This window comes from Gossypium hirsutum, chromosome D11, assembly GCF_007990345.1.
Source record: "Gossypium hirsutum isolate 1008001.06 chromosome D11, Gossypium_hirsutum_v2.1, whole genome shotgun sequence".
In the NCBI taxonomy this organism is placed as follows: domain Eukaryota; kingdom Viridiplantae; phylum Streptophyta; class Magnoliopsida; order Malvales; family Malvaceae; genus Gossypium; species Gossypium hirsutum.
The window spans coordinates 13,627,127-13,647,973 of record NC_053447.1 but is presented as its reverse complement, the minus strand read 5'-3'; the positions used below and the strand labels follow the sequence as shown (position 1 = coordinate 13,647,973).

General features: G+C 29.8%; 1 protein-coding gene across 7 annotated transcripts in view; it reads right to left on the bottom strand.

Annotated features, from left to right (window-relative positions):
• Positions 1-9,043: 9,043 nt before the first annotated feature.
• The window catches only part of LOC107923013 (rab GTPase-activating protein 22), a 32,057-nt gene continuing 20,253 nt past the window's right edge, over positions 9,044-20,847 (bottom strand). Inside the window, exons 1-12 of one of the 7 annotated variants that reach the window (XM_016853214.2) lie at positions 14,025-14,193; positions 13,525-13,674; positions 13,301-13,396; positions 12,319-12,422; positions 11,791-11,975; positions 11,321-11,443; positions 11,149-11,237; positions 10,465-10,570; positions 9,893-9,990; positions 9,513-9,713; positions 9,311-9,394; positions 9,044-9,216 (exon numbers count right to left, since the gene is read on the bottom strand). In XM_016853214.2, the coding sequence (XP_016708703.1) occupies positions 9,202-9,216; positions 9,311-9,394; positions 9,513-9,713; positions 9,893-9,990; positions 10,465-10,570; positions 11,149-11,237; positions 11,321-11,443; positions 11,791-11,975; positions 12,319-12,422; positions 13,301-13,396; positions 13,525-13,623 (1,200 nt within the window). In that variant the 5' untranslated portion in view covers positions 13,624-13,674; positions 14,025-14,193 and the 3' untranslated portion in view covers positions 9,044-9,201. Of the gene's footprint in view, positions 9,217-9,310; positions 9,395-9,512; positions 9,765-9,892; positions 9,991-10,464; positions 10,571-11,148; positions 11,238-11,320; positions 11,444-11,790; positions 11,976-12,310; positions 12,423-13,300; positions 13,449-13,524; positions 13,697-14,024; positions 14,194-20,847 lie in introns of those variants that run through there. The other 6 variants (XM_016853213.2, XM_016853212.2, XM_041106146.1 and 3 more) reach the window with 6 other exon arrangements.

Below are 20,847 nucleotides of genomic sequence, written 5' to 3'. Positions count from 1 at the left end.
TCCTTTAAATTCTTTATTTTACATTTTATCAATATAATTTATGTTTGCATCAAGGTAGATAGATTAGGGTTGTTCATAGTTCGGTTAATATCGAATTAATCGACCGAATCGATCTAATTCAGTTAATTAGTCCGTGACCGAATTTAATTCAATCGAAAGTTAGTTAATGATTTTTTGGAATTTCGGTTATCAGTTAATTCAGTTCGAAATCGGGTAATTAACCGAATTAACCAATTAATCAAAATAAATAATATATATTATATACAATTATTAACTTTTTGTTTGGTTGTTAACTTTCAAGATTTATGTAGTGTTTCTAATGTCTTATTTGTTGTTTTCAAATTTTTTGAACTATTAAAAAAAAAGAAAATGAATATTAGCACGTATGTTTTATATTTATTTTAATTAAAAGATAAAAAAACATATAAATTTCGGTTAACTGATAGAATTAACCGAAATATTTTGATTCAATTAATGTATTTAAAAAACTTTGATATGATTAATAGTTAAACATTTTTACATTTTAAGTAATTCAGTTAATGGTAATTCGATTCGGGTATTAACTGAACCAACTATTTAAACACCCTTCACATAGATAAATGGTTGATAGTGTTTTCAACCAATGGAAATAAAAGATGATAATGGTGTTTGATTAAAAATAAGAAGAAACCACCATGGGTAGTGATGTTATAAGTTTTTAAGCACCATTGTTGTGAATTATTACAATTACGTTTTAATTCTTTATTACTGTTTAGTATTGTTGTGCCTTGAAAAATTAATGCTTTTTTTTTTCTTATGTTGGAGACTCATATATTATGTCTTATGTTCTGCTCTAAAAATAATGGTTTAAGTTGATAGGTAGAATTATTAAATTTTATTATCAACAAGTTGTTGGGTCTAATGGTAAAGCATATTGCATTCTCAAAGAGAGAATGTAGGTTTGGATCTTGAAAACAATGTTGTTATGAGGGACAGTCACAAACCTCGAATGTGAACCGTAAAACAGACATGCATAATATTAAAAAAATAATAATTAATATATAATTTTTTTATAAAAAATACAATTAACTTTCTATAACACCCCTAACTCGTATTCGTCGCCGGAACAGGGTTACAGAGCATTACCGGGGTTTACGGATCAATCAAACAGAAATTTCAAACTTTTCATTACATATCAATACTCATAATAAAACCAATCAAAATCGTATATATTGTCCCTTAAACAAGCCCTCAAGACCCGAAATACATATTGAAAACAAGTTGGGACTAAATCGAAAACTTAGAGAATTTTTCAGAATTATTTAAAATTTTCAACACTGTCGGAATCACACGGGCGTGTAGCTGGGCCGTGTGACTCACACGACCATGAGACACGCCCGTGTCTCAGGCCGTGTGGGCATTCGAAATAAGCACACACGGTCGTGCCCAGCCCGTGTCCGTACCCATGTAACTCTCTGACTTTGGTCAAACGGCCAAGTCATACGCCCGTGTGTTAGGCTGTGTGAGCATACTGACTTGATTTCTTAAGAAGATATAGGGGACATGCGGCCGTGTCACTTGACCGTGTGTCACACACTGCTGAGACACATGCTCGTGTCTCTGCCCGTGTGAACGAAAATAGGTCATTTTTTAAGCCACATTTCTCACCCAAATTGACACCATATTACACATCAACAAGCCATAACAAGGCATTCAACACAAACTAAAATCAAGTCTTAAACATGTATTATCACCACACACAACTATTAAACCTTTAGGCATCTCAAAATATCAACTTAGAAACATCTTAACCAAGTATCCAATCTTACCTAATTAATTTATCTAACCAAGTTACCAAAGTTTACTATGACTCAATTACATACATACATATATCACTTATACTAATATCACAATCATACCTTAATTTCATGCCAATATGAAAGTTGGTTATATAAACAAAATAATATTCATAATATTTACATAAGCTAGACTTTAACTAAGTCCGTATAAAAGCCTATACATGCCATATAAACCATATTAAACATTTCAAAAACTACCGAGATAAGTTGGATAGTGTGACTTGAGTGCTGATCTAATCATCCAACCTTCCAAAAATCTACAATGACATGAAACAATACAAATAAGCTTAATGAAGTTTAGTAAGTTCGACGAGTTAAACAAAAATGTTACTGAACCTACTATAACATGTCAAATAAATAAAATCATTCATATCAATTGCCTGTCATTCACAACTTCAATTAATAAATTCATCTGTATTCAAATCAATACAAAAGTAAATAACATATCTTTCAAATTTAATAAATAAATCACCTTTCTGAGAATTCTCCATTCAAAGAACAACTTACAGATAAGAGTACATCATTAACAGAAACTCATAAGAGCTGGTCCTCCCAAATACGCCAACAGAAAATCAAAAGCTGAATAGAAGCTCGTAAGAGCTGAACCACCCAATTACGCCAAAAAAAAAAGTAAAACACGAGAGTTCGTAACAAATGCTGAACCATGGTTTACTTGAGAAAAATGCCGTTGTCTCCTTCCAATACCATCATACACCAAATTACGAATGTACTCAAATCTCGCGTTCCATTCAAACCGAATATTCAATTTAATATTATAATTCCAACAATAATTCATTTCCAACAATAGAATAAATGCATAATACCATTCATCAAATGTATACAAATATAAATTTTAGCAGTACAAACTTACCTGGATTGAATTGTAGTAATTGTAGAAGTTCAAGGACTATTCTACTATTTTTCCTTTTTCACGAGTATCTACGGGATCTTGATCTAAAATATAAAATTACTCATTCATTAGCATATATTTAATTTCCAATTCATTTCACAATTAATTCCCTTTTATTTTTTGAATTTACACAATTAGCCCAAACTTTTACAATTTTTGCAATTAATCCCTTAATTAGTTAATCTATCAAATTAACTAATTTTCTCAATCAATAATCTATATAAATATTCTAGGCCTTCATACAGCCCTTAATAAACTAAAAATTCACTATTAAACCCTAATATTTTAACATTTTCACAATTTAATCCTAAAATCAATATTTAACAAAATCACCTTATAAAACCATCATACAACATAATCAAAGCTCTAAATCCATGTTATTTATCAAAAACATCTAATCTTTAACAATGACAACTTCCAAAATTTTTAATAAAATAAAAAATAAAGGTATGGTTTAGTTAGACCTAACTGCAACAATCTCAAAAACATAAAAATTACAAGAAACGAGTAAGAATTGAACTCACATAAAGCAAAAGTATGAAAAATCAGCTTAATCTCTCTCTCCTATGGCTGTTTTGGCTGAAAATTGAAGAAGAAATGTCTAGAAAACCTTTAAATTCAATTTGTTTTATTTTAATTTCATCAAAATTACCATTTTGCCTTTGAATCATTTTATTTTATTATTTTTTCTTCATATGCCGCCTCATCTTTTAATTTAGGTTTATTTATTACTTAAGTCCTTCCTCTTTTATTAATCAATCCATTTAATCACTTAATTATTATAATTAGCAAATTTTGCACCATTTTCAATTTAGTTCTTTTTAATTAATTAACTATCAAAACGTTAAATTTTTTTCAACGAAACTTTAATACAACCTTAATGACGCTCCGTAAATATTTATAAAAATATTTACGATTCGGCTTATAGAAACGAGGTCCTGATACCTCACTTTCTAAAACCACTTGACCTAGTGCCTTACCACTCGAACCTAATAAATCATTCTAAAACATAAATTACCAATTCAAAATTTTTTTTAAAACCATATTTGACTCGTAAATATTAAATGATAATATTTACGAACTTACACCGAATTTGGTGGCCTCGAAACCACTGTTTCCGACACCACTGAAAAATCGGGCTGTTAAACTTTCTTTATAAAAGGCACTTGTTATAATAATAAAATTTATCATAAAAATGATATTTTTATGTTTTCTTTTAATCCTTTATAGTAAATTTTCATTTATAACAACGACAAACATAGTTATTAAAATTTATGACAAACAAAAAAATGATCTTAATTAAAATATTATTTTAATAAAATACTTAAATTTCACATGAAAAATCTTTAATGAATGGAATTAAATATAATAAACTATTAAGTTCCCTAATTAAATACTCTACTATAACTTTGGAACATTATAAATTGATTAGTTAAATTTAATAACCCATAATAAATTAATTAATTAAATTTAATAACTCATACTGTTTAATTAAACTTGTTAGATCTATGAACTTCATAATTAATCAATCTTGTGAAAGAATGTAAAATAATTTATGCATAAAAGTTATAATGCATGCATATGTTATATGTCCTTTAATTTTTTTTGTTTTCATTCTCACTTTCATTTTTTTTAACATAATTCTCACTTTTTTTCTTTTTTTAAATAAAAATTTACTATATGAATTTTATTGTAGGTTTATACCAAGTATTTTTCTATAACAATATGTTGCTATAGATATATAATAGCCAACTCTCTATAATAGGTAAAATATTGACAGACAAATGGGCTTGTTATAGAGAGGGTTGATTTTAATAATTAATATATATGTATTATTTTTAAGTATTGTGATGAAAATTAGGGATAGATTAAATTAAAAGGTTTTAGGTATTCTATGTAAGTACCCATTAAAAGTTGACATAAAGCAACCTTTAGTCCTTGAACTTGTCAACTTTTTTCAACTTAGTCCCTAAAATTTTTTTGTTCCCTGAAACTTGGCAACTTTTCCTAGTTTTGGTATATTTGACCACACTCTAATATTATGTCACGTCATCACCTAAAAAGTTATAATATTTTTTATAAAAAAATTTAGGTGATGATGCAACACAATCTCAAAATGTCACGTTATCACAAGGACCAAAATTTGAAAAAGTCAAAAGTTTCAAGACTAATGAGAAACAAGAAAGTCTAGAGATCAAGTTGAGAAAAGTTACCAAATTTAGGAGACTAAAGGTTGTATTGTCCCTTAAAAGTTGAATGTTTCCAACTTGATGTTGATGTGATATGACATTTGTTAGTCACCAAATGTCAATTAAATCATCCAAATGAAAAATTTCTAATATTCATGTAATTAATGAACTGTTTATAATAGAAATTTTGATAAATTGACTTTTACTGCTCATTAAAGCTTTGAAATTTGCCCTTATTTATTTTATGAATGGTGAAAATTATGGAGACAAATTAATATTGTTGTTGGATATATAGTTGAAGGTAAAAGAATAATGTCGATAATTGTAAAAACATGGGAGTAATTATAATTCTGATTGTTTACACAATTCAATCTCCTTAGTTTGAGGGCATTGCTTAGAAAGATAATATGTTAACTTGTACAAACATTGATTTAACTCCTATCACCCACCAGTATAGTAATCTCACTTTTACACAAGATCTAGATTGCTCTTCTCTAAGTTTTTTTTTCTGAAAATTTAGATTGCAAAGCCAAGTGACTCACTTATTTTGCTTACAAAAAGCAGTCACAAATATGAATTCCTAAAGAACAAATAAGGGTATGTTTGATTGTCAGTAAAATGTTTTCCGTAAAATGATTTCTGGAAAATGTTTTACTTTTTTGTAAAATGATTTACTGGAAAATATTTTCTGGTGTTTGATTGAATCTGTGTAAAATATTTTCTGCTGGCAGATTTCCTGAAAATATTTTTCGGAAAAGTTGTTTTTACATATATTAATATATATTAATAATTTTTTATATTTTAAATTGTTTTTACATATATTGCAATGATTTATTTATAATAATACTCAATTATTAAGCTACAATATTAATCGTTATAAATTGAAAAAAACTAATATCAAATAAATTATTTGTAATTGTGTTAAAAAAACAAGTTACTGGAAAATCGATAAATAGAAGTAGTTTTCTACCGAAAATGAAGGAAGGAATGAAGGAGGCGATAGAGAGGAGAGCACGGAAAATGTTTTACGGAAATTGAAAGGGTAAGACATTTTCCCTAAAATGTAACACATTTTCCCTTGTTTTGAAGTTCATTTTCCAAATGGAAAATGTTTTCCGCCAATCAAACGCTGGAAAAGTTGGAAATGATTTTCCGGAAAATCAATTCCGTCAATCAAACAGACCCTAAGTGTTAACACTCTTGGTAAACTTATACAAATTTTGTAAATATATGTAATTTTGACTTGTTAACATATTGAATCAATTATAACATTAATCCCCATGTAAGTAGCAATAAAATCAACATTGAGAATATCCTAATAAAATCCAAATAAGTTATGGATCTTGAAGATAATATTCCCAAGCGATCCAGTCTAATCTCCTTAAAATAGGGGATCCAATTCAACCCAATCTTCATGATTTGTTTCTTCAAAATGATCGATCTTCAATGACGGGCCAACACACGTTCAAAGGATTATCAAATGTGATGGTCCAATTGTTTGTTACAAAAGATTGTCAATTCTATATAAGTTAAGTTATGAAAGCTACATAACGTTAGGTGCAATTGCAACTACTAGTGGCACTACTCTCACACCTGGCTCAACAATTCTCCCATTTTAGAATTCTGAACAAAACCAATACAGGGAAACAAATACAACAAGTAAATCCATAGATGCATCTCCTCAATCAATCAAACTTAACTAATATCATAACCAAGCAATTTAACCATCAACGTTTTGAGATAGGAATGCATTAACAATCAAAATACTAGAATTATATCATAGCAATGTTAATAAGTATAAGAATTTATAATAATAAAAAATACTAACACTTAAGTCTAGACAAAATAAATTTCCAATAGTTCAAAAATAAAAAGTTTGATAACCAAAATAACTACAATGAATCAACATTATCATCCATCATCAAAATCAAAATCAACAGCATCAACATCATCTATTACTCCCCCTTCTTGTTAAAAAATCTTGCCAAAATACAACTATCCTTTCTTAGTAAGAAGATTAAATAGAAGATTCTCAGCACGAGCCTTTATCTATTGAGCGAGTTTTAATTGAGCCTTCAGTTGAGTGATAGTCTTGTCCTGCCCAGCTATTTTAGCTTCCAAGTGTCCCAGCAATCTTTGCTCAAAAGCTAAATTTGAGCTCATAATGCCAATCTCAATGCCAATTGGTTCAATATCTGCTACTTCCACAACTGGTTCTTATTCGACCTAAGTTCCTAGATCAATTGAAGCATGTGTTCCCTCATGCCACTTGAGTGAATATTTCAGCTCTTAAGGAATCTTTTCTTATCTTTCAATAGTATTGACAAAACCTAAAAGTTTAGGACGTAGAAACACTGCATGCTTGATAGTATCTTGGAATATGATCTCCCCAAGATTGAATTGAACAACTTCAACAATTTTCTTAGTAGCACAACCTACTTGTTTGCAATTGTATTCCTTTGACTATTAAGAATCTAGTTGCATGTGACCATTGATCAAACCCCATTTGTAATTGTATTGTCAATTTTTATCAAAAGAGCCGCTCAATTCATCATTCACATAGTGATTGTTCAAGAGTGCGTTCATCCTTGCAAGACTAAAATCATACCACCCTCCTCTAATAAAAGCTTTTTGAAAATACTTGCTTTTGGGATCAACAATAAACTTCAGAAGATTGGCGTAGAACTCCAAAACCCCGTATCTGACATATGATTTTACAAAGCTAACAAATCCCATCGGATCACTTCTTTTCAGGAAAGCATCTATTTATGATCATAGAAACCTTTTTCATCAATATTCTTCCTCTCAATATAGGTTTTCTTTGCAAAGGCTTTGTGTATGTTGGCACAGGTAGGTGAAAGGAATGTTTGATCTTGTTGTTTGTAAAGCTCCTCCCTTTCTTCTCCAGCCTTGGCAATAGCTTCTTGTAGTATTAAGGGAACACCAACCTCCATTTTTTTGTTCCTCTCTTTTGAAGATAGTGGAACATTAGACCTTTTTGCTCGTAAAATATTTACATCTTTTTCAAATGGGAAAAAAAAAAGGAGTTATGTAATTTTAATTGCAATCATGAATTTTGGATCCATTTATAATATGATATATAAATTGTAATTTAATATAATTGTACACATAAAATTTTAATTTTGATTAAGTTGTACACAGTTTGAAAAATAAATAAATTCAATTATTTTTATAATAAATAAACATAATTAATCTATAATCAATAGATAAAATGATGTCTAAGTCAATAAAGGTATTCGTGGTCGGTGAAAGTTCATTAAAATAAAATTTTATATCTATATTATTAATAGAAGGGTAATTATTTAATATATCGTCAGTGAAGTTTTTTAGACTCCACAAACAGGTCAATGGTGTGATAAGTGCCACATTTATTTATATAATTTTAAAAAAAAAAAATTTTTACTATATCACCATAAAACACTTATCAAACTCTCAACCCACTTGTGGAGTTTTTTTAAACTCCACAAGTGGAGATTGAGTTGGTGTCACAAGTAAACTAGGCACCAACTCAATTATAAAATTACAAAAATGACTTTTCATATTTAAAACAAGTTATATTATGTGATGGTACTTTAGTCTTTTTAATTAAAATAAAAAAAATAAAAATATGCATATAATGAGATTTGAACTCATGCCAATTATATTAAAAAAACTCTAAATTTACTACTTAACCAACACTTTATTTCAATTTATTTATACATTTTAATTTTATTATGCACGATTTATTACCTCTATCAATTGTATACATTAATAATGTTGTTAATTGAAATGATCTCACAAATCTACATTAACTTAAGATTACTGACAACACTATATAAATAATTGTATTCATTTAGGATTCTTAACATGATGTATTAATGTGTTTAAGTTTTGTTTTATTTACAATTTAATATAATTTTTTTAATTTTAATATCATACATAATTTATTAATTAATTACAAACTATATATTTTATTATTTATTTTATGTTATTCTTACACACACTTTAGTATTCTAAATACGTAATTCCACACACATATAATTTATTTTATGTTATTCTTAATCAATTTAATGCTTGTAATAAATTATTTTGATGGGATCTATAACTTCAAAAAGAATTAATATATTATATATAACCTAGATAGAAAGAGAAATTTAGTGCAACTTGAAGGGAAAAAAAGAAACCTCAAATACATGGAAAACTAAGCAAGAGAAAATGAATACAAAATTTTCGAGTAGAGGAATAGAAATTTGACGATCTGCAGCTATGGTCTCTTGGCCTGCATGCAAAAACACAAATGAAATGAAATGAAAGATCAGTTTCTATACCTCTGACTAACTACTTTATGTACATAATATATAAATAAAGCCTACCTTTTTCAAGTACTTGTTTTGTAACTTCAATGCCTCTTGACATGCTTTCTTAGCATCCAAGTTTCCAGTAATATCACCCAATATCTAAGGAAAAAAGAAGAGAAAAAAAGAAGAGATATCCATGAGCAGAGGAATGATGCTTTCATCAATGATGAAGGTTTATATGTAGAAGGGATGGAAGAGAGAGAGGGGGGGGGGGTACCGAGACAACGTCATCCAAACCCTTGGCCTCCTTTAGAATCTGCTTATTCTTGGTCTCAAGAACACTTGCAACAAGGAAAACAGCAAGTGCATTGTTTTTATCCGCGCACCCAGTCTCCATGTTTTTCCTTTGAAATTTCCCATACTGCTTTAGCATCTTCTGATTTAATTGTCCAGAGTTGCTATCTGAAGCTCCGTTGGGCTGCTCGTATAACCAGAAGATATTAGGGTTGTACTCCATTGCCCACATTACCTGTCTTAGAATAAGCACATATGAAGAAACTGAAACTTCAAACAATCTAAAACAATTAATGGTACCCTAAATTCTCTCAAAGAAATTACATCAGATTTGCTAGATATAAACGGGATCTTTCCTCTCACCTCCCAAAGATACAATGCATCGACGAAGGAAAACTCTCTCCGGAAAAGTACCATCAGCATGCGAAATGCAAACAGATACTCCCCACCATCTAGATCCTCTGCCACACAAATCAAATGAGATATTAGTTTAACAAAAATAAAATAAAATTTCATTACATTACATTACATTACTATGAAGATGCCAAGAAAAAGAAGGCATAAGAATGAAGCTTTCTGTTTTGGATACTCTTAATGTCCTAGAAATGCATAGGGTTCCCGTTTGTTTGAATTTCTTTCTTTCCTTATCTTGTTCAGGAACAAAATTATTCAACAGTCATTAATCCATGAAGTTGCACAAAAGGTTTCAGAGTGACTTAGCTGCAGTAAGGAGCTCAAGGTTCAAGTGGCATAAAAACGGTTTGGTATGAGCCCCCTAAATGTTATATTGATACTTGATTCTTTTAGGTAGCTTCTAACGGTGTAAATTATCAAGATAAGTTAAAGCTAAACAAGGTCAATGTTAACAGATAACAAAGAATAAAACCGAAAAAAGAACTAGAGTTGCAAAAAGAATGGGGCAAACGAATACATACCAAGGTGTTTATGAAGCTGAGGGTCAACAGTTTTAATTACTTGTGAAAGTGTACCAAGCTGGGATTGCACTCCTATTGAAGTTGTACTGCACCTAAAATTTTCCCTCTGTTACAAAAAAACAAAGTGCCAAAGTCCGAGATATACTTTTGGAGATATAAACCATAAGCAACATATATAAACAAACAAGCATGAAAGCCAAAGTTTTACATGAATCTTTTCCCATAGAATGATGTATATATATATTGTATATCATAAGTACGATCATGTTATGAATAATTAAGGATACAAATTTAAATGAATCTTCCCTCTTAAACAATAATGCTAATATTTCAATGGATTGTCTTTTCATGATTATACATTCAAAATCATCATATAGAACAAAAAATTGCACCAGTTTAAAGGAAGCATGTATCACGTACTGTCTTAATCACCATGAACATTATAGAGACTGGTACATCCAACTCTTAGTTTGAAGGCCTAGACCTCTATTTTCCAAAATGATGAGTTATAAGCAATTAATTCTTTCAACTAAATTAACCAATCATAAGATGCCACTTGAACAGAACATTAATTCATAAACATATACACAAATTGCATGGAAACGAAATAATAAAAGCTAGTGTATATTAGTCTCCACTAAAGCAATTATTCAATCAACCATCCTGCAATAAGTAAAAGTATACCAATCTTCGCATCGCGCGCTCAAAACACCAAAATGCATCTGCTTCATTTTCTAGAAGAATTACCATTGGAGAGCATATGTCATTCATTCCTGCTCATCAAAGAATAAGCTAAAATGTTTGGGGAACAATAAGAAATCGGCTAGGTAATAAATAATGCAATCAAGTAACTCACCTTGAACATAACCAATATCATCATCTACCCATGAGTATATAGAAAGAACATCCCAAAGTTTTGCCTGATTAGCTTTGTCCTCGTAAAAGGCAAGTGCTCGATCAGTTCGAACAACATCCAAACCTACAAGCAAAATGCATCAAATACATCAAAGACAAATTAAGTTAAAAACAAAATTATGATCACAGTTATGCGATGGATGCATAGATGATCAAAAACCACTACTGAAGTACCTTTTATAACAAGCATGCTTTTTTAAGATGGATTTTCTAACAATCAACGCATCTTGCTACAAAGAGCATCAGTAAGCATCTATGGTAGAAATTTACTAGTGTCACTGTCAAGGCATAAGAATGGTATCCTAAAAAAAGAAGGTTGCCTAATTAAAGCCTTAAAGGGTATCTCAAGAATCAATATAAAGTATATGGAAGATCCAATTAGTTGAGCATGACATTATACACCATACATACCAATTTGATGCAATATAAGCATCCACTGAGCCACTTTCTTGTCTGAGACAGCACTTGTCACGCGGCAACCTTCAACTTCTATCGGTTGGCCATCATCAGTGATAATTGGTGTTGTAATGAAATTTCCACTACCAATGACGGACACCATGTTCTGACATTCAGTTTTCCACATGCTGTACCTCTCCCTGGGATGGTTAGTGTTAGAAATTAAATCATAAAAACCAACTTAGTGAAACATGGAACACAAGCAACTTCAGAAACAAAATGCCCTTGAATATAAGACTGCATGATCAATGGAAAAGAAGGCATAAATATTCGTAGAGTGAACAAACCATGTTAATTCAGTACTTTAAGGCTGAAGCAACAGTTCTAAAGCTTTATAAAACATTAACCAGGTCAAAATATGGAGTGCTACTAAAATTTAGAGTGAAAATAAAGACACATGAAATAGTGAACAATTTATACTTGTTGAGATGCTAACATTGATTTCCTAGCTCTACTTATTGAATCATAAGCTTACGTTGTTACCTCCTTTGCTGTCTAAGCTGATTCCGATCCTCAAGGGTACTGTTAGGATTATAGCAACCTAGCAGGAACTCCCAGACTAACCCTTTGATTGAAGGGTGAATACCCTACCACAACAAATCAAGTAAACCAATAATAATAAGATGCTGATATTTGATAAGTTTCTTAACTGTCAAGAGATGTAAATATGCAAGTGTATGCAAACTATACCAGTGTAAACAGACACAATTAGATATAAGTTATCACTTGGTAGTACAAATGGTTAACGACTTCAATATGAAAAACAGACACAACTAGATATCAGTTATCACCAGTGTAAGCAGACACAATGAAAAAGAGTAGAAACCTAGTTGAATGACAACCGTGAAAAAGATACAAAATTGCAAGGGCATAAAACACATGTACGGGCATTCATGCAACCTTGTCTGATATGGGACAGGGAAAGAGAGGGGAAGAAGTATGATTGCATTTCCAATCCTTATGATTTCTAGGTTGGAGCAGAATACAAATTTAAAAGTCACAATTTTTCATTACATTTTTGTCCTCAAAGCATTAAATTTGAACCACATATATGCTAAACATGTCATGCAAGAGATATCTATATACCAGCTCAAACTTACGAAGAATTATCTGAGCCAATTTACTACTCCATAACCTCCTGAGGTTTTTCAAAAGAAATTCAATGCTGATTTCATTTGGGTGCTTACACTATAGAACTCCTAGAGGCAATCTCATTTTGTACGAAATTCCATTATAGACTTTAAAGTTTGATTTGACTGAGTTACTTCTTAGAAATCTTAGCTCAAACTAGGTTTTATCTTAAAATACTAATAAAATTATCACACTCCAATATCTCAATTGCTACAACTTAAGCCTATTTCAATGTCCAATAGCCCCTGTCAGTTCTAGGTTCTAAATTGTATATATAAATATAATAAATGTAGCCAAGTAACAGATATATAAGCAGAACTAGAAAGAAGCAAACCCCTCTTTGGATCCGTCTAAGAACTTTTGCAATATCCAGGCAACCGGTTTCAGAGAATGCCGCTTGCCATCTTCTTGCACTGAGAGTTTTCCCTGCCTGATGAAATTAATAAGGATTGCAAGTGCATGACCAACAAATTGGTATACATCTAGTAAAAAGCAAGGGTTACAAACAGAATGGAACAGAAACTTGAGTAAGGGAAGTGATGAGGAAATGATGCACACCCTGGGCTTAAAGCGGGTCTTTGGAATTTCAGCTACACATTCTGGTCTTATGGGATAGAAGGCCTCCAACTCCTCTGTTCCAGCTTTTTTACCAAACATCTTTGCTATTGCCTCCCAGACAATGGTTTAAACAAGGAACTTAATCGGTTACTGCCCATTAAGCACAATCAAACTAAACACATTTAGCAATACCGTAATTACAAGCATTAAATCATCGCTAATAACAAACGGAAAGAAGGAAATTATGAAAAACACATCATCACAAGAAAGAAAGAAAGAAAATCTCGGCATCTTAAATAATTCAAAACTACACCATTGTAGTGCCAGATTAATTTCATTGATTCATGCTCTAAAAAAACCCGGAATTATTTCCTTTTGATTACCATCACACTATCAATGGTAGATTCAAATATCCTTTTGCCCCTCCAATCATGAAAGATCCAAACTCAGATACGTTCAAAATAAAAATAATTATTTATCATCATAATTTTAAAGCTTACTTGTAGAGTGATGAATTGAAATAGGAGCTAAGTTTCTAGCAGGCAAGGACTGAAAATGCTACAAAGTTTCCATCATCGAAGCTTTTTTTGTTTTTTTCAGGAGTCAGTAAGGAAAGGGAAAAAAAAAGAGTAACGATAGTGGATGCAGAGGAATGAACGGTAAGACAAGAAAAAAGGTTCCTTTATTAATTTAAACGGTAAAACTGTTGTTGTTGATGGCAGCCAATCATGCTTTTTTGGAATTTTATTTCTTTATCTTTTAGATTTGATTTTCTCAAAGCGCCAAATATGAATCTATATTTATTTCTTCTCCAATGTTGAAATGGTTAATTATTTGGTTAATTGAACCAAATTAGTATTAATTGATTTTTTTAATCTTTTAATCGTTAACTGAATTAACCGAAATATATATATTTTTATTTTTTTAAGATCAAAATAAGTAAAAATATATAAAATAAATAAATTGTTAAGATTTATTTGACCAAATTAAAACTACATATAATTTGTATTATTAATTATTAAATTCGGTTAATTACTTGATTTCGAACCGAATTAACCGATAATCGAACTTTCAAAAAATTATTAACCGACCTCCAACCGAATTAGATGATTAACCAAATTAAATCGGTTCAATCAATTAATTCAATTTTAACCCAAATTTGAACACCTCTGCACCTAAGAACACGATGATAAATAACGTCTTCTTTTTTTCGTTAAAAAATTAGACAACATTTATATCTTCAAATAACACCAAATAATAGATTAAAAAAGGTTTATAAAAATAATGATTCCATTCTATATTTGTTATATGAGAATATTAATTAATTCGAAATATATCAGTAAATATCAAAATTTGAAGTTTACAAGATGGATAAGTAATATGCGGACGTAAGTAATAAGTAAATATCAATTTAATAATAATACTTGTAATTTATGAGAGAGCAGGCTCAACAAAAGCTTGAAAATTATAGTCTATCACAAACAATCGCTTTAGTCTTTACACACACTTATATAATTAGGTCACGTTTGGTTCGCTGTAATGGAATAGAGGCGTAATAGTATTCATGTGTTTGGTTGAATGGAATGATGTTGTAATAGCATAAGGAAAAAATTAAAACGACTAGAATACCCTTAGCAGAATTTTGTTTAAGTAGATGATTATTGTTATTGTTATTAAATTTTAATAAGATTATTAATATAAATAATAAATAATTTAATCATATTTTAACATAATTATTATTAAATATAATTTAATAAAAATATATAATTTAATAAAATTCTTAGTATTAAATATTCTTAAATGAATTTTCTAAAATCATAATATATAATACTATAAAATATAATTTAACATAATTATTATTAAATATAATTTAATAAAAATATATAATTTAATAAAATTCTTAATATTAAATATTCTTATGTGAATTTAATAAAATCATAATATATAATACTATAAAATATAATTTAAAATAATTATTATTAAATATAATTTAATAAAAATATATAATTTAATAAAATTCTTAATATTAAATATTCTTATGTGAATTTAATAAAATCATAATATATAATACTATAAAATATAATCTAAAATAATTATTATTAACTATAATTTAATAAAAATATATAATTTAATAAAATTCTTAATATTAAATATTCTTATATGAATTTAATATAATCATAATATATAATACTATAAAATATAATCTAAATTAATAATTATTAAATATAATTTAATAAAATATATAATTTAATAAAATTCTTAATATTAAATATTCTTATATGAATTTACTAAAATCATAATATATAATACTATAAAATATAATTTATAATCTACTTTATTATTTTTAAACTGCAATACATATTTAATGTGCTAAAATATCATTAGTGAAACAAATAATTTAATTATTCTACAATAAAAAAAATTAGAAGTAATAAATAACTTGAGAATTATATTTTTCATAAACATAATATTCATATATTAACAAAAGGTTACATGAAATTCATGAAATTCTATGTCATAATCCATATGTTATACAGTTTTACAACATTAAAAAGTTAGAAAATTGTAATGACATACCATCCCAAATATTACAAACAGAAAAAGTTATGAAAATATCATCAACAGAACCATGATTTTTAATGGTCAGCAAGAAATCTTTTGACCCATTCCAACTGCACATCAGAAGGTAAACTAAAGAAAACGAGCATTTGAGTTGGATGATCTGGAATTTTGCTCAATGCTCGATAGCGCTCATCCACAGTTAAACCTTCTATTTCACATAAGGTTGGATATAAATTTGTAGCTTTTTCTTGGATGATCTAGAATTCTTCTGACTTTTGTTGAACTACCACATCAGAGGCAATACTCCTACTGATTTGTTCACCAATGGCCCGCATGTTTTCCGCCAATAAAGTGGCAGCATCATGAAATGAAGAAGAAATATGATCACTTGCATCAGAATTCCTTTTTTTCTTCTTTGAAGATGTGGAACCCCCTTGTTTTCTATCTGGTTGACGTTCCGTAGCAGAAACATCCATGTCATCCAAATAGACATCAGCTTCGCAGTGATAGAATTTGTTTCTTTCTTCATTAATATCTGTAGTAGGTACATCCTGAACATTTATTTATTCAATAACATCAGTGGCTGTTTGAGCATCTCTCCCAGTCGCTCGATCTCTTGCGTAGATGGCAGTAAGTTGGTCGTAGTAAAGGAAACTACAATGTCTGAATTGACCGGCTTCTTTATGACTCTATAAAAATGAGGAAATCATATTAGTTATAAGTTTGGTAAAAATAAGATAATAAAGACTTGAAATAATTCTTACATTTAAATAAGAGTTCCAAACCGCATCTTCAGCAACAACGATCTGCCTATGCTCATCCCAACCAAAACCGCTATTGTTTTGGCCATTAAGCATGTCATACACGACTGACCAATCCCTTTTTAGTAACCTAATCCTCGATTCAATATTAGGTCTAGCCTTCAACATTGCATTGGGTAAAGCCTTTTCTAACATTTTTTTCCAACTCATTTAAATAACCGGCTTTGAACCCCGTATCAGCATTAAAGGTTCCAACATTGTGCAAGTCCACCATGCAGGAAACCAATGTTGCATCTTCTTCTGGAACCCATTTTCTTTTGGTTCCTCGAGAAGCTTGGGAAGAAACATTTGATTCTAAAACACCTGACATAATTATCTTAAGAAAAAAAAAACAAATTAGAATTATGTTTAATATCATGAATCAAAAGGTGAACACTTTATAAAATTAAAATTAAGTTCAATATCATGAATCAAAAGCTCAACACTTTATAAAATTATAACACATGATGAATGAAAAGAAATTAAATTATAATTCAACAAGTTTAGTACAACGCAAAAAACAATTCAAACACCACTAAAGTTTCACAAACTAGATACATAAAATAACATAAACAAATTAACTCAAATTCATTTTGTCCCTAAACCTAACTAATTTCTAGATGCTTTCCATTCATCGAACATTTGGTTGGCTAGTTCCATCCTCTAAGTAGCCCATGCATCCGATGGATGAATATTTACGATATTCGGTTCATCGTCATCTACCACATTACTAGGTAATCCTTCTCCCACCTCCGATTCAATAGGATCAATACTCATATGGGTTCGAATAAAATTATGGAGCAAACAACATGCAATAATGATTCCATTATGCACCCTTACAGGATAGAATGATGGACTCCTAAGTATTCCCCATCTAAGTTTTAATAACCCAAAGTATCTTTCAATAACATTACGTGCCAAGGCATGTTTCATATTAAAAAATTCTTGCGGAGTACTTGGTTGATAACCCTGACGCCACTCAGTCAAATGATATCGTTGTCCTCTAAAAGGTGCAAGAAATCCCTCAGAATTTGTGTATCCAGCATAAACTAGATAATAATAACCTATAAAAAATTTTAAATGATTAATTCCCTAAAAAAGTTTGATCTTAATGAATAATTCAAAGTCCTCTAACTATCCAGATTACCATGAGGAACTTTTAGTTAATGTCTCCTACTAATGGCATCTCGAAGAACCCGTCCATCAGCGACAGAACCTTCCCAACCAGGAAGAACATAAACAAATTGCATATCAGGTGTACAAACACCTAGCATATTTGTTGCTATGTCACCTTTTCGCGTTTGATATCTAGGGTTATCAACTGTTGGAACCCTAATCTTGATGTGGGTTTCATCAAGAGCACCTAAGCAATTCTATATCACATGTTATAAAACCTTGAGTTAGGATACTAAACTTAAATCTAAATTAACTAAATTATGTACAAGCTATATATAAAACTTAATCCAATACCTTAAACCATTTCCACCTTGTGTCTGAAGAATTAGCTGTAATTGGCTCTGCCTTTTTAAATAACACATCTTGTAAGCGTATGACAACATTTAAAACACTATGAAATGATCTGCTAACAGTTTCCCTGGACCTATTAAAGTGATGCTTGATAACTCGATTTTTAAGGTGATGGCAAATGATATGTAAAAATATTGTCACTTCCTCATCAACAAACATGTTCCTTGATGACTTCAATCCCCCTAACGTTTGTAACATCTCACATAGTTTAAAAAAGGAAAATTTATTCATCCTAACTTGTTCAATATAGGTCTCGTCACTAGCATATATAAGCTGTTTCACATAATCTCGTTTTGCATAAAAATCTAAAATATAGGACCTAATCCTTGGTCTATAAGTATGTAGGTTATGGCTGGCACCCAATGTAAGTAAGAACCAATTCGCAATTCTACAGATTTGCAACCATATTGTCAATGCAATACCAATTCTTTTACGCCTCACACTTTGTGCAATTAAAGGCAGATGAGCCATTACTGCAAGATATTAAAGTGTTATATAGCTTGAGATCATAGTAAAAGGGTCACATTTCTCCAATCATAATTTCAATAACAGTAGAATAAAATTAAATAATTTAATTGCCAAAGAACTTGCAGTGATTGTGTGAATAGAAGATGCTCAACTGTGGGTGGAAGAAGCAATCAAACAAGCCAAAGAATTCAAGTTGCAATAACACACTTTCAAAGAAAAATGAACAATACAAATTTAAAATCTTTACGAAGCAAAAAATAGAAATTAAAATTATCTTTGAAACTTGAAATTCATTTCTTTATCAAATTAGTTGTCATGATATAAAAGCACTTTAGGCCTCGATAATACAATCACAGATGGCATGCCTAGTCTATTAACCAAAACCTTATGTAGAAATAGACTATCCTTGTGAGGTGAACAAATTTTGAAAATAGTCTACAACAATTTGCATAAATTCATCTATATATTGAATTAAAATTAAAATTATATTTATACAATTGCATTCAGAATGAAACAATCGAATCTCAATCCAAAATAGTAAGCAACAAGGGAAAAAGAAGAGAGCAGATTGAAGACCTAACATTCTCCCAACATGGTATGTATAAAAATACGGGCATAGTTTGCCGTCAGACGGTAAAAAAACAGGCCAAAAATAGAGAGGAGCCCCATTCAATAACATCTTCCTCATTAATATGCATTTATATCTGAAGCTCACATCTAAGTCCAAATAACAAATTGAAGGATGTCCTATCCCCAAAACAATTTTTTTTATTTAGTTCCACCAATAAAGTCAGCATAACTTCAACTATCAATCATAACTATATAGATTAAGCTGCTTGATCAACCAGTAATAAAGGATATGTTAGGAAATTTCTAAGATCGTTCACTATCTTTCCTAGTTTTTCTTTGTTTGCCTGCCGAGGAAACAGAATCTATCACCATCATACCATATTATTAATTTTAGTTCCAAAAGCTCATAAGGCAATGTAGAGAAGAAAATTCAACAAATATCGCTCACTGCATCACTGAGAACATGTACCCTCCTTCCAAAGCAATAATCGTTATCCATTAAGCAGACACTATTGACATTTTTCATAGAAACAAACAAAAAAAAATAGACACAAACAAAATCCACCAACTAATCCCAAACTTTTGAACTAAAGTAAAACAAAAACAATAACACCCACTTGCAATTTTCATGTCAAGAATGTAATAAAACATTTCAGAATTAAAATGTGCACTTTTATGCCATTAAAAACAAAACATAATCAATTTATACACACCAAAGTAATATATCCAACCAAAGTAATATATCCATTTTCTATGTTCATGCCAAGAATGAAAAAAAATCATTGAAACCTCAAATGAACCATAAATAGAAAAGACCCATTTTTCATCTTCATCTAAAAACTGTAAAAAATAAAAATAAAAATAAAAATCTATAAAAACCTCAAAATGAACCAACCCTAAAAACAAAAATAGGAAGTACCCATTTTCAATCTTCATCTAAAAAATGTAATAAACAACAATTCGAACCTTAAATGAACTATCTCAACACACACCAAAAGAAAAGAAAAACGAACAAACCCTCATCTAAGAATGTAGTGAATCATTTGAACTGTAAAACTACTCATATCTAAACAAACAGATAGATAATATACCAAAAATTAAAAGCCATTTGATATTCATGTAAACAATGTCCTTAATAAACATCCACTCCAACCTTCAAATAACCCATTAAAAAACTGCATATACCAATGCACATATACAAGATACACAGCAAAAACAAAATACACTCATTTGCCAACACAATCCGACGATACAAACCATTCAAAAATTAAAGTGCACCATTAGAATTCAAAAACACAAAAATAAAACAAATTCATTCTCCAGACTCTTTTAAAAAGGAACATTCTAATTGATCGATCAAAATAAATAAATAACTCAAACCCGATGCTCTAATAAA